Source organism: Rhea pennata, chromosome 7 (assembly GCF_028389875.1).
Source record: "Rhea pennata isolate bPtePen1 chromosome 7, bPtePen1.pri, whole genome shotgun sequence".
Lineage (NCBI taxonomy): Eukaryota > Metazoa > Chordata > Aves > Rheiformes > Rheidae > Rhea > Rhea pennata.
Window position 1 is genome coordinate 30,040,865 of NC_084669.1, and position 13,932 is coordinate 30,054,796.

Here is a 13,932-nt window from a genome sequence, read left to right on the forward strand (position 1 = left end):
AGCTTTGTCTAAAACTGTAGCATGACACGTAGCGCAATTTACGAAATAACAGGGCTATCTGACTCTGCAGAATAGTGGTACTGGGTTTTCAAGGTGACTGGCAGTTTGCCCTAAAGAGCCTTCAGGTACCTCCTGTTCTTAGACTATTACCTTGGCATATTTGCTCTGCCGCCCGGGTGACTTTTGTTGGTTCCTGATGCAGTACAATGAGTTATTTCTTTCGGTTTGTGCCAGGCAGAAATACTATCAAAAGTCCAGTAAATTGGGGCCTGCAGAGAAGGAAAATAGGTTTTACATTTAGGTATATGTGTAGAGTTTGGCCTTTAAAATGTTCCCCAAGCAGGGGAGAATTCTATTCTGACTCCGTTTTATCGAGCAATTTGAGGAGCTAGGGACAGGAAAAACTCGCTTTATTTCTGAAGTACTGACCGTACACTCCTCCATAACGTGGCCTTGCTCTGCGTGTGTTTAAACAATAAAGCAAGTATTTCCTCCTTCAAGCTCTGGCTTGTAACTTCATGAGAACAGTTCACTGGCTGTTGTTGGAATGAGACTTCTGGCTTCTTTCTACCTTTTCATGGCAGTGGCAGCCAACACAGGTGAATGTTTTTACTGCAGGTAGACTTCCAGTTTTGGTTCTTTTTTTGTTTGCTTTTTAAACCTGTTACCCGAGAATTTGTTATGATTATGAAGAACATTTCCAGTGGGTGTGAGAGGAGCTCTATGGCTATGTACCTTGGTTTTCTCTTAGTAAGCCTTGCTATCCATTTGGAAAATACGAGAAGTTTCCTGGTATATTTTTTGCTGTATCTGTCAAGTTTATATGGGATACATAAAAATAACCTGGAGGAAGTTCAGAACTGAACAAAGGAACTTTACATATCTCTAGAGCTGTGCGTGGATATCCCACATTTAACAGTGAGACTGCTCTGAAACAGCAGGGGGCAGAGGATTTGTGATTATTCAGGGACATATTTTCTTTTTATTAATCTATTCCAGCAATCCTTCAAAAATTTCTGACAATGTGAAGCTTTCGTGGCATATGGAGAGTTGGGCACGGCGCTGTGGGGGAATGCTGGTCCCGCGGGCTGGGGAAGGCATGCCTGCCCTTGCATGTCCATGGGACGCCAGGTGGGGCGAGACCTCCACAGGGCCTCGGAGCTGCTCCCCTCCTGCAGGAGGTTTCCTCATAATTGTACTTGACCAGGTGTGTTGAGGCTGTAATCATGCATAATCAGAGGGCTAATGAAGGAGGTGCTTGCCGGGGGAAGAAAAAGGTAAATCTGAAAGGATAAGAGAGACTAACTGCTCTGGATCAAATATGAGATCAGCACCGTGAGGCTGGAGGGTGTGCGTAAAACATAACTTGTGCGCAGTGAACAGGAGACAGTGCAGAGCTGGAAGGAGCCAGTGATCTCTCTGGCTTTCCTGCTTGTTCCCACCACAAATATCCCTTTCTGTCCTTCCGCTCCTGCTTGCATTGCATCAGGGCTGTAAGAGAGCTGCATGAAGCGCGTGCCTGCGCCTTACAAATGGCTGGAACAGGGGCAAGGGTCTCACTTTTTACGGTCAGTAGAGCAGGATGAAAACCAGAGTTTTTCTCCCTAGAGCGGGTTGGATGGAATCCATGTTTGCATTTCCCCTGAAATTTTCGGTTTCTCTGTGGAATAATATTCAGGAAAATATTTATGTAAAATACTAAAATATTTGAAATAGCAGTATGATTTCAAGCCAATATGAACATTTTCCAAAAAAAGAAGACAGAAGTGTTTAAGGTCAAAAAGTGATTTCCGTATTAGAAAAAGAAGCAAATGATGACCGGAAATTTTTGACTAGTCATAATGGTTAAGACACTTCGTCAAAGCCCAAGGCAAAAGTTTTAATGTGCCAGTCTTCCAGTCTTTTTAATTTATTAGCTGTCTGGTTTATTAATGGACAGAATGGATCAAAAGTAGATCACAGTCTAAAATGGTGTGCAATTCTCAAAAACAAAGAGGAAAAAAGGAGGAAAAAAAAGGACTTCTAACACCTAAGAATTAAGCAACTTCCAAGAAACCTGGCTTTTGAGAGGAAATAAAGCCTTCTCATGCTGTGACTTTTGTTGCCATGATTTTTTGTATCAAGGAGGAAGGTGACAGGCTACATCCTTTCAAAAAAATTGCAATTCAAATGTGAGTTTAATTATTTGTTTGCCCAGACTTTGTCCAGCAATTTGGCAGGCAGCCATTTTAGGCACTCTCATTTTTGTTATCCAATCCAGGACACTTCAAGGGGGTTCAAGTAGAAATAACACAGACACTTGTAGTCACTTCTCAAAAACATGTGTTTTCTTCCCAAGAAGGAATAATGTTCTTCTTTGGCCCCTCTTTTGGGGGGAGGAGAGGAATGTCTTTCTGAAACAGTTGAATTACCAGTTTTCTTCAGAATATGTGTTTTATCCAGGCTTTTACCTTTCTCCTGTGTGCTACTGAGGTTGTCCAGTGGAACTGTAATATAGAAGAGGTGCGTAAACAGCTGAGTTATGACTCCTGTTGTTCTACTCTTCATACCAAACTGTACAGTATTGCTTTCTGTGGATTGCTCTCTTCTTAATTTTTCTTTCAGTTCTTGTAGCTGAGTTGAGAGAGGTTTATAAATTTGGCCAAAATCATTGATGACAGACACTGTCTTTTGATGTCTTTAATGTGAATTTAATGATCTTGGGCTGATTATTTGTACTTTGTCAGTGACAGAGATGAAAACTGAACTTAGACCTCGTGGGTCAAAACTAACTGTGAGATCATTTTACCTTTCAGATGTAAAAGTGCTAAACTCATTCAATTAGTACCAAGAGAATAACATAGTGAGGGAGAGAAAGAGGTCTTTATTGGCTTACGTTTGAATCTTACGGGGCTATCCAAAATTCCAGGTCATTTTATCAATTTGGCATATTCATGTCAACCACTCTCATCGCAGCCCCACAACAGCTCTGACGGAAAGTACCGCAGTGGGCGATAGCATGCTTAACGATTACGTATTCTGCCGATCGTGTTGATGGACCAGGCCCTTTATCTGCTATATAAGTAAGTCATAAAACTTCCTCTGTTCTTCCTGCTGTAACGAGCAGGCATTGCTTGTGTTACTTAGTTATTCCTACTGTGAAATAGTATTTCACCTCCTATAGGTGGTAATTCAAAACACGGAGATAGTGGCAGAATGTGAAGAGATTGAAGGGACTTTAGGCTCTGCTCTCCCGCCATCAAATTGGCTCAGCACTGGCCTCTCAGAAGCCAGACAGAAACTGTATTTCTGTTGTGCTGTGTTAGGAAAATGCAAAGGGTAGTTTGGGTAAAATTCTTCATAATTAAAATATGAAAACAGTCATCCAAAATAGTCATTGACAGTTGTTCTGGGATTTATAGAGCAATCATTTATGCTCTGTAGTATTGGAAGTTGGTGGACAGTGATGATGCTGTGCCCCAGTATAAATCATCATCCTGGGGATTTTGAGCGGAAGTGGTGATGCAGGCTGTATGGGCGAGGTTTTTAATGAGGTTTTGTTGGGAGGGAACTGCACGCTTAACTTTATCTTAACCATCTGCTCATACTGACTCAGCTTTGCTGAAATGAAGAGTGCTATTACCTGCCCAGGTCCTGGTCAGAAAGCTAACATCCAACAACAGTGTGGATTTGTTGCATTTACTGTACCTCAGCACATGCTGCTGCTGATAAAATATTTGGAGAACAGCTTTGCTCTCGCAGAATCAGTAAGGTCGGAAGGGACCTCTGGAGATCATCTAGTCCAACCTCCCTAAGATTTCCTGATGCTGGTTCTACTGGGGTTTCAACCCAGGACCATTCAGCATGTAAAGCAGACGTGATAACCACTATACTGTCCCTCTATCCCCAACTTGAACAATTCTCACTTGCATGACAGCATGGGACTTGCTGGTGACCTGACTCTTCAGAGGGCAAACATTGGCTTGGCTGCAGCCACAGCTCTGTCAAATTTGGGGCATGTGCGGCATATGTCTACCTTACCTGTTACATGTCTCGAGCCCACCCTTCTGCCCTTCCTCTGCCCACCACCCATAGTAAGTAAGTTCTTACTGATTATGTTCTGAGTTCTTAAAACACCCCTATCATATTTGAAGGAGAAGGATCTTAAAAATGACTCTGACTCTACATCTCTCCTTTGTGGCTATTGTATCTAGCAATTCTGAGTAAATTGCTCTGTGCAGAATGCCTCCAGGTATCACTGATCTCTCCAGCTGCTCCTTTTAGTCAGCATGTAATTTAGAGAGGGAAAAGCACAGTGTGATTTGGTCTCTTTCTGCACATGCTGGTTTCTATGAAGTGTAGAGCACTTTTTATGTTGACTTTATTTACACACATACATGCACACAAAAATCACTGAATGTTCTTTTCCAGAATAACTCTTTATGTCAAATTTACACAGCAGAGGAGGAGGAGCATAGGAAGGAAAATGACTTGAGTTGTTACTACATGAATATGAACTTGGTTACTGATCAAAACTATCCAGAGTCTGAAATAGAGGGGTTTTTTAACTCCACTGGAAACAGGCATAAGATCTGAAGAGCATACCTAGTTAATACAAAGCAGAGCAGGAGAGTGGAAGATAATTTAATCTCTCTGTTGTTATTCCTTTAATTTTATTTCACTTTCTACTTTTAAATTGTGTGCGTATGCGTAAGAAAACTGATTGAAATACAGAACAGTCAAAATCTCACATTTATGTGCCAGGCAGGCACTCCCCAGGGAGGCAGCTCTAACGTGATTGCTCTGAGGTAGAAGGGCCACCCACAATGTGGGAAGCATAATTTATTGGCATGCCTGCTCTGTCTACCCTCTCAGCTCAGACCGCCAACCTAGGTGGAAATTAGTGCCAGCTGGGATGCTGGTGACTGGATAAGGGCATTTGCAAATTGCCAGCTGTGAACAGGCCTCCTTCGACTCTCCCCATGGAGGCACCACTGAGCTCTGTATTGATATTGCTGTCTTAGAGACAGATACTCTTGGGAGTATGCCTGCCCCTTCTCCTGGCGAGAACTTCCTTATACATATTGCCTGGCATGGGGGCTGTGGTCGTACGGTATTTTTTGTTCCGGGCTGAGACTTCTGGAAGCAGCTGTTCCCAGGGTCATGTGCTGCTGTCTCCCTTTCCCAGGTTTTGCACCTCAGCACCCAACCGTGTGGTGCTGATGCTGTACCGATGACTGTTTTAATGTTGGCATTTTATTCAAGCTTGGTAGCCTGAGTGAGGGCTGATGTAGATAACACCTCAAGGCCACGTGTTTAGTTCTAGTGTTGGCATCTGTTGTTGGTTCTGGTTTGGTGCAGATTTCAGGTGGGGCTTTGAGCTTGAGAAACCTTGGAGAGGCCCAGGATTTCCATATTCCTTTGGGAGGCAGAGGCAGGAAAGGGGCAACTGTCACTACTGATGGAAGCCTGTTTTGTGCTGGCTGTACTTGATTAATGGAGACTAGTTCTAGGCTTAAGTCTGGGTTTTGGATGATGAAAAGTAACCATGTTTGGGCCCAGGTTCCTCCAAGATTCTTGAAGGCGCAGGGAGGAAAGACGGGCTGGAGCTGGCAGGAGGAAAATCATAAAAATGAGCTGAGTTTTGTCAATCCTATTAGCTTTGATGAAGGAATATTTTCTGTGAGAAAAATAAATCTGTCAGACTATTGATGCTCAACTGTACTAGGCGTATAACTAAGTGCATAAAGGCGTACTAGCTGGATTTTCATACTCTAGGGAGATTAAGAGCTCAAACTCATTGAAATTCAAGAGACGTTTTGCTCCCTTGGAGATACTGACTCTAGAGATTTAGATCGCTTGGGGCTTGCAGCAAGGGGAACAGGCAGGTGTTAACTTTGACTATTGACTTTGTCTCCCCACCATTTTTAGGAAGATACCCTGTAGAAAAGTGTATTATCAGTTCTGGCTTGAGGAGGCACGTAGGAGGAGGTTTAGGTACTGTTTATGGTTTTTCTTGAAGGATAGGTGTTGCACATGCCTCATGCTTCCCAAGTGGCTGATGTTTTCACTGCCTCCTCTGGCTGGCAGTAAAGCAATGGAGCTTCTTGGGCACCTTGCAGGTGTAGTTCTGTGCTTTTGCCAGGTGTACTGTGCTACTGTTGACAGTGGTAGCAGGGTTAGATCTGTATCACAGTTTGTGTTTTTTTTTTTTTTCTATTTGTGAACCCCTTTCCACCCAGTTTTCAGCTTTGGATCCCTGTACTGTGAATTTAAAGGCATTAACAGTAGATTTGGTTTTGTTAGTTGCTTGCTGCAGATTCTTCTGAGGTCTATAGGGAACTGTTGAAGTCACTGTGCTGGTTTGACATGGAGTCTTCGCAAGTGCTGCTGTATAAAAATGGTTAGAGAGAGTCACACCAAAGGTCTGCTCTTGTAGGAGATGCTTGGATAAAGAGAAAGAGGGCAAATACAGAGTGATCCTTCCCCTGGTATAACTTCCCAGCTTCCAGCAGGTAATAATTTAGGATTATTTTTGCCCAGGTTTGCATCAGTATCATCATGTATGATAGTCACTCATGGACATAATCTTCATGAATTTGTTTAACCCTTTCCTTTTAAGCTTTTGCTGTCTATGCCATCCTCTGGCAAGTCCCAATGTGAATGATGAGTTTTTTTTTTAATATTCTGCACTAAACATTTGCATGTTCCTCTTCTGGAGGCCTTATAGCTAACTTGTTCTGCAGGCAGACATATCCACGCGGAAGCACCTTAGGTCCTAGGGGCCTACAGAGATGGCGGGAATGCTCAGGAGCTTCACAGCAATGTGTCTGCTGCAAAGACTTGTCTCCCCACAGTCTCCTCCGTCATTCGTTCATGCTGTGGTTTTGGTGACCAGTGAATAAGGTATGCTATAAATTTGTACCAGGTTCTGACTGCTGAGGCCTTCTATACTATGGAGCCTGAGTGCGGGGACAGGGCTGCCAGGCAATTGCACCCATCTCGCCTGCACCCCCCGTATGTGCATTCAGCACCAGTGTAAATACCTTGCATCTGCCGGGAAGAAAGTGTAGCTTCTATCTCATTTAAAAGCATTGCAATAGAGAACTTTTAGAGTTTTAGAGTTTCTTCCTTTGTAATTTCTCAAGATTACCAAATATAAAATAAAGAAAAAGCCTCTGTCAGCTTTAAAAATATATAGAGGACTGTGAGAATTAAAGGCAGAGTTTGGAAAGAAAACAGCTTTCAGCTTTACCTTCTCTCTGACTTGCGCATTTAGGCAACACCAATACAATACTAACAACAGAACCTCTGAGAGTTACACTGATTCCTCCAAATCTCATCTCAGAAATGAGTCCCACTGCTCCCTGCAAAGTAATTGGTCTAATTAGGTGGTAGGAAGGAGCTTCTTTAAATTCCTCAGAAATTAAGACGTGTCATCCGCTTAACATCTTAACATCTGTTACTGCCTCTTGCACATTTCTCCACTACATCAGTCTGAAGGACACTTTCCTAGTCTCTTCAGAGAAAATAAAATAAAACCCTTGAAACAGAAGACTTTGGCCCCTTCTTCATTGGAATGACGCATATAAGGCATTTTACGCCCTCCTTATTTCTCAGTTTGGTGCACGTTTGCCTGGGTGAGTACAATAATCACTTTGTTAATTAAAAATACAGGAGGATACAAGCATAACCTTAAATCCTGTAGTAATCCTTACTAGTGTGGTAATGTGGTCCTGAAATATTTTCCTCAGAGACTGATCCCTTTGCAAATGTTACCCACTGTACTTATATACTTGCAGTTTTGTTTGAAATGGGCTATTTTGAATCTCTTAACAGTCAGTAGAATGACAACTAATTTGCTGTTTTTTGTTTTTTTTTTTTTAACTTTGCTGTTGTCTGGCAGCAAGTAAGTAATGATTTAATTATGGCTAATTGCTCATGCAGTAGGCATACTTTTAAGAGAGAATATGTTTAGAACATGGGGTCAGGTTGGCGTTGGGAAAGTTTCAGACTCGCATGCGTAGGGTAGGGGAGAAGTGTGCAGTCATTACAGGCTGAAAAGGTTAATTTTGCAGTGAAACTGGCTGGAACTGAATGAGATTTCTTAGAGACATACTGCTGGATGATGGTTCTTTGTTTTTTTTACTGTACTCTCTGTTTGCTGCTTTGTGAATACTGGTACAGCAGCATGTACAGGTAATTTAATACAAATATCTGTACATATATAAGTTTGTAAGTCCCTTAGAGCAACTGATGTCTTATGCACTCATGCTGTTCCCAACCTAGCTTAAATTTACTCAGAGCTAGGGTAGCAAGCCAAGTAACTGCCATCTATGAAATACTTTTCTTTGGCTTTTGTTTTAATTGCAGTTCAGGCAAATTATGCCCCCTATTTCTTTGATAATGGAGACAGAAGCACAAACGGGAACATGGCACTTCTCAGCCTTTCGGAGGACACGCCCATTGGTCAGTATTAAAATTATTTATTTAACTGAATAGAGAAACTGTAGCCACTTGCCCTTTTGATTAGCAAAGTACATTTTGTTGCAAGTGTTATTACATACTGTGGCCTTGCATGTATTTTTTTTCCCTCCAAGTATTAATTGCCCTCAATTTCAAATGATAGGTTTAAATTGTAGGTGTAATTTAAAACATGTATTTCAGCTTTCCTGTTCATGGTCTCTTAAGCTATTCACAGTACCAGAGCACGGACCTTTGAGATCAAAAAAAAAAAAAAAAAAATTCTTGGTGATAATGGTTTTATCACCAATTCTGCAAATGTTTATGCAAAGAAAGCAAGGTTCCTAATAATTTTTTCAGACTTTGTTTGCCCCAAAGCAAGCTGTACATTGAAAAATAAGAGGCAGATTTTTCTTCAAAAAGTTGTTATGTGTTTCATGTTTGCAGTGCAGATGGTAGAAAATGTTTCTGCTTAGAGTGAAAATTGCTTTCTCTAAATGTTTGACTTTTTTTAAAAAAAAAAAAAAAAGGTTTGGTTGTATTATTGAAAATTCATGTTCTTTTTTTTTAATTTGATTGCACTAAGAAAAGTTTACCTGAAATCAAAAAAGGTGGTTTGTAATCAATAGTTTCCCCAGGGTGGAGGGGACTATAACTATACAAATTTTTATGTAAAGTACATTACCGTGATAAACACCTTTTTTTCTCTGCACAAATGCATCACTGAGGTTTTGTTTTAGGATTTGCTGCCGTTTGTTTGCGGCTGTGAGCAGCTAGATCAGAAAAGCGCTCAGCTGTTGCAGAAGGGAGCCCCAGAGCAGCAGCGTGGGAGCCGCCCGGGCCGAGAGGCGCCGCGGCTGGGCAGAGGGTGCCCCCGGCGCCCCCGGGGCCTGGCTCCCCGGCGAGGCCGAGGTGAAGGCGGGCTCCCCGGGCTCAGCAGCCTGCCGGCGCTCCCGGGTGGAGGAGCGCCTGCCGTCCCTCCGGGTGAAGCCGTGCAGGACGCGGCCGCGGAGGTGGCCCACCGGTCAGAGACGGAGCGTGGGACAGAGGGAAAACAAGCGCTGCCCCTGCAAGGCCTGGCGGTGCCGCTGGGTGCCCGGCCTCCCCACTGGGTGAGGCCGTCTGGGGTTCACTCGGAGTCTCATTTTTGGGCCTGGGGATGCAGATCCCACCCAGGATCCACACTGAGACAGCAGGGGCGAGGAGAGGGTGGTTTGGAAGCAGGGCCATAATGGGAGCAATTTTTCAGCCAGCGAGGTGGGGGGGAGAGACGGCAATGCCTTGGAAAGCAGCACGCCGCGCAGAAGTGACGCATCGGGTGGACAAGCGTGAGGAGAACTTGCTTATGATGCAGCAGGGCTTTGCTGTAAGCCCAGTCAAGCTCAAGCGGAAAGCTCAGCTGAAGGCCAACGGCAACGCGGTGGCACGAGGAAAAGCCAGAGGCAGATGGGGAAGCTGTGATTTGCGCGGTACCTTTGCCCGTGTTCATGCACATGGAAATCACACTTGCTCAGCTTTTACAATAAGGACAGCTGTGCTGATTTCTAGAATAAGATTAGCCAGTGGAACCACTTGTCTACTAGTGTTGGTGAGACTTGTAATGCTGGGCAGTCCCAGGCACAAAACGAGACCCTTGTTGCAGCTCATCTGAGGTGATGCCTGCCAGCTCCAGCACTGAGACCTCGGGCAGTGAAACTCACTTGCCATTAGACTCCCAGTCCCTGGTGCAGCGCCAGCTCCCAGGCACTTACAGAGCATCAGCCTCTCCACGCCACAGCTGTCAGCCTGCGCGGCCAGCCTGCAGCCACCTGCATGGGCATGGGGAGCTGAAGACGATGTGAAGCTGCAGCGCAGTCTTCCTAGCAGGAAGTCTCTCAGATGACAGCACTGACAACAGCAGTGAAGCACAGCAGGTGATTTCCTAGTGCCAGGACCCAGCTTGTCTGGTTTGGAGCTGCAGGCAGGCAAAAAATGAGTGTACATCCCTACACAGCAAAATGGTGGTGTGGAGGAGCATAGCCTATGTTAGCATACCTGTAAGCAGCCTGAGTAAGAATAGTGATAAACATGTGGTAGCAAGGGCTTTTGTAACATTAGCAACCAGACTAAGTACATGGCGGTCCCTGAAGAGTTTATGTTTTGGTTGCTATCATGATACAGCTCAAGCTGCTTGGTCTTTAGTGCTGTTTCTCTTGTGTGCTAGCTTCAGCCAGAATGTGTATTTACATTGGCTGGTCTGTATTTCCAGTTTGCTGTATAAAAATGTGCTTTAGAAGACAAGAGGGAAGTAAATTCTGGCCTGAAGGTGCTGCCAGAAAGGTTTCTCTGTGGTGAACTGTTAGGATGTGTTGAGTTTAGGCTGGAACTTCACAAAGGACCTAGAAGAACCCTTGGAAAGGGGTTAAGATAAGAACTTACTTTTGAGAAAGCTCAGTGTGGTGGCCTTGCCACACGATTGCCAGTGCTGCTTTGCTCTGTAATCCCTAAACCAACCTGACTAAAGTCTGGGAGTACTGTGAAGTCCTCTCATCATCTGGGAAGCTTCTTTCCAGCTCCAGCTTTTGCTAGTGGCAGAATGAGAAACAATTCAACACCATAGACTTGCCTGCAGCCCAAGTCAGCACAGCAAGCCCTCCTGGGATGCTTTGGAGGAAGACTCCCAGAGGAAGGCACACAGAACACAGCAGCTTCAGTGTTACTGTGCCTGGGTGACAAATCCAGGAAATTAAAACTTCCATACATTTGACTCTGGATCGCCTCAGCGTTGGTTTAGGCATTGCAAGAAATAGGCTTATAGCTCTTAAGCCTTCTCTGTGCTTAGTTAAAAGTTGGAGTCATAGTTGGATACTTCCCTTGGCTGTGCTGCAGCAGCAGCCAGTGTCTGATCTGAGCAATGCTACGAACAGCAGCTTAAATAAACCTCTAGGAATTTTTACAGTCTTTGGCCTTGCTGAGATTATAAGCAGTTGGTAGTGTTGTGATACTGTGATAGGTTCCCAGTCATCTGTGGGCAGGAAACATCCAACATCTTGGAGCACTGAGAGAGGAGAAGATGGGCTATGTATGTGGTTGCAGAAAGAGCAGTTGCAATGCTGCAGCTGCAAGAATGCGTCAAATTCAGGAAAAGGAGTCTTTTGACCATATCATCCTTAACTTGACCTTCTTTTCATTTTTAATGTACTTCCTACTTAAGATAGTGATGATTTGTCATGTTACATATCTAGTGCCATAAATTATCATAAACACAGCAAATGCCATTTCTATGTGAAAGTTTGGCGCTGTCTGCATATTTCCAGATCCTGTTTAGAGGCCCAGAGCATGAGACCCCATTGAAATGAGAAGGGCCATCAGCAGAGCAGCAGCCTCTCCCAGTGCTAAATTTAAGAAGAATGGGAAAAGTTATAGACTGAAACACCAGTTGCAGTTTATGTGGTTGTTGGGCAGAGCAGGTGGGGATATTTGGTGATTAGCTCTTTGCTGAGAGTTGCCTGTGTACATACAAAATATACATGTGCCCCTAATCAAGGTCTTAGGGCTTGTGCAGGATGCTATTTCAGGTTGTTTGCTTCATCCTGCCTCATTAATCCCTGTAAGCTGCCATAGCGGGCAATGAGAACAGCTGTGAAGCAAGGGATTGAAGCACAGTTGTGAGGCTGAAGTTCATTACTTTTCCAAAGTCCAAGCGTTGTCTGAGCTCTGGAGATCTTTGCATGCCTCTCATTCTTGCATTTTTCTTTTCCATTTTACTCTATGCCAGCAAATGTGCACTCTCTCCCCAATTCTTCCTTGTGGTGAAAGCTACAACTCCTGGCTGCTTACCAGGTGGCTTATTTACCACTTGAGATCCCTCCACCCTTCAAGCTTCCCTTATTGTTCCTATATGCTCCTGGTCTGGTTCCTTCCCACTGTCTTCTCTTGACTGTGGAGATCTGCCTCATACTCTTTGGTATCTGGCACACCTTCTCCATTTCTATTTCCTTGACCCAGCTGATGGTTCCCAAACTGGTAACAGTCCCTGCTGTCATATTTCCTGGTCCTTCCTTCAATGCTCAGAAATCCCACACTGGCACTCTGCTGTCTCCCACATGTATTTCTTTATCTCTTCCATCATAGGCATAGCTGAACCTGCAAGGAGTGTCTTCCGCACACAATTTGTTTCCCAAACCAAAAAATATTTTTGAGTGAAAGAAATTACAGTTCCTTGCTAACTAGACACACTACATGGTGTGGTCCTGGTGTCCATGTGGACATGGACGTTTTAATGCAAACTTTGTCTTGAAATCTGGAGACCCACCAAGACTTCACATTCAGATGACTCCAAAAAGGCCAAATTGTTTTAAAGCCAGTGACACAAAAATACTCACCTTGTTGTAGAAAATGAAGTCTGCCCCTAGGAGAGGTAAGAGCTGCCAAAACTGGGTTGTTAAATACAGCCCATCTTCTGCATCGTTGTAGCTGAGCTCACGCCAGGCAAAATGGAGCACCCCCTGCAGAGCAGCCTTTGACAGAGATACACTGACACTTGCAGGTCATACAGCCTTGTCCTTTGCTTTGATGCTTTTAACAGAAATTGTAGGTACGTCAGGACATCAGCCTCAAATTGCTTCTCCTTGGTCCGACAAGGCCACCACCGTGGGTTGGTGTTTTGGGCCCACGGGTGAGCACTTGCCACTGTTTCCTCCTCCCCCGGCCACACAGGGTTACAGCCTCAGTGATGAGATTCAGCTTGTGGTGTAGCTGCTCCTGGCTTTCGCGCTGCTGCTCTGTGGCCATATCTCTCCTTCATCAGTCAACACAGTGTGGTGGCAGCCACGGCAGTGATGCAGGAAGGGAGCTGAAGCAGCTCAGAAAACAGGATTAATTGGTAGTGAATAGAAAAGGGGTAGTTTTTGAGGTAGTCTTAGTGCATGATCCATGTTCTCCAGAAGCTTGAGATCCTCTTTGCTCAGGGTGAACTTGCAGTGTAAAGCAGCCATCTGTAGGCTTTGCATTAGCAGCTGTTCGTTGCCTTTCTAGGTAGGGGAACAAGCGGGCTAATAGCCCCTGGCTAGCTGGTATTTTCTGTGACATTAGGAACAGAGATACTTGCCTGGGAGCATGCCCATGGAGGTCCCTCTCAGCATCTTGTTAACAGATGTCAGCTGCGGTGGCAGAGGAGGACCAGGAGAGCTGAACATGAGTCCAAAATGTGTTTGGCCTGTTTAACTTGGCTGCGAAGGGCCGATTCTTGAGCACTGGGCAGCAGCAAGGGAGAGTGTCTCTTCAGCAAGAGGGCAGTGCTGGCTCAGAGCATGTGGATAAAAATTGGCTGTGAATAAATCTAGGCTGAAAATGAAGTAAGATGGGGCACTGCCATCATGGGACAGCTCTGCAACCTAAGTGGCTGGGCGAAGAACAAATGACTTTTAAGATGGAATAGACAAATGAAATGAAAATCTAACATGGCTTCAGGGAACATGCAGTAGCAGGGAGCAATGTGCAGCTCCCCAG

The 13,932-nt window shown here is 44.4% G+C and overlaps 1 protein-coding gene across 1 annotated transcript in view; it reads left to right on the plus strand.

Moving 5' to 3' along the window:
* The first annotated feature begins 7,558 nt into the window (after positions 1-7,558).
* Positions 7,559-13,932, plus strand: part of CDHR1 (cadherin related family member 1) — a 45,742-nt gene continuing 39,368 nt past the window's right edge. Inside the window, exons 1-2 of the mRNA XM_062580001.1 lie at positions 7,559-7,619; positions 8,353-8,448. Of these exons, the coding sequence (XP_062435985.1) occupies positions 7,559-7,619; positions 8,353-8,448 (157 nt within the window). The remainder of the gene's footprint in view (positions 7,620-8,352; positions 8,449-13,932) is intronic.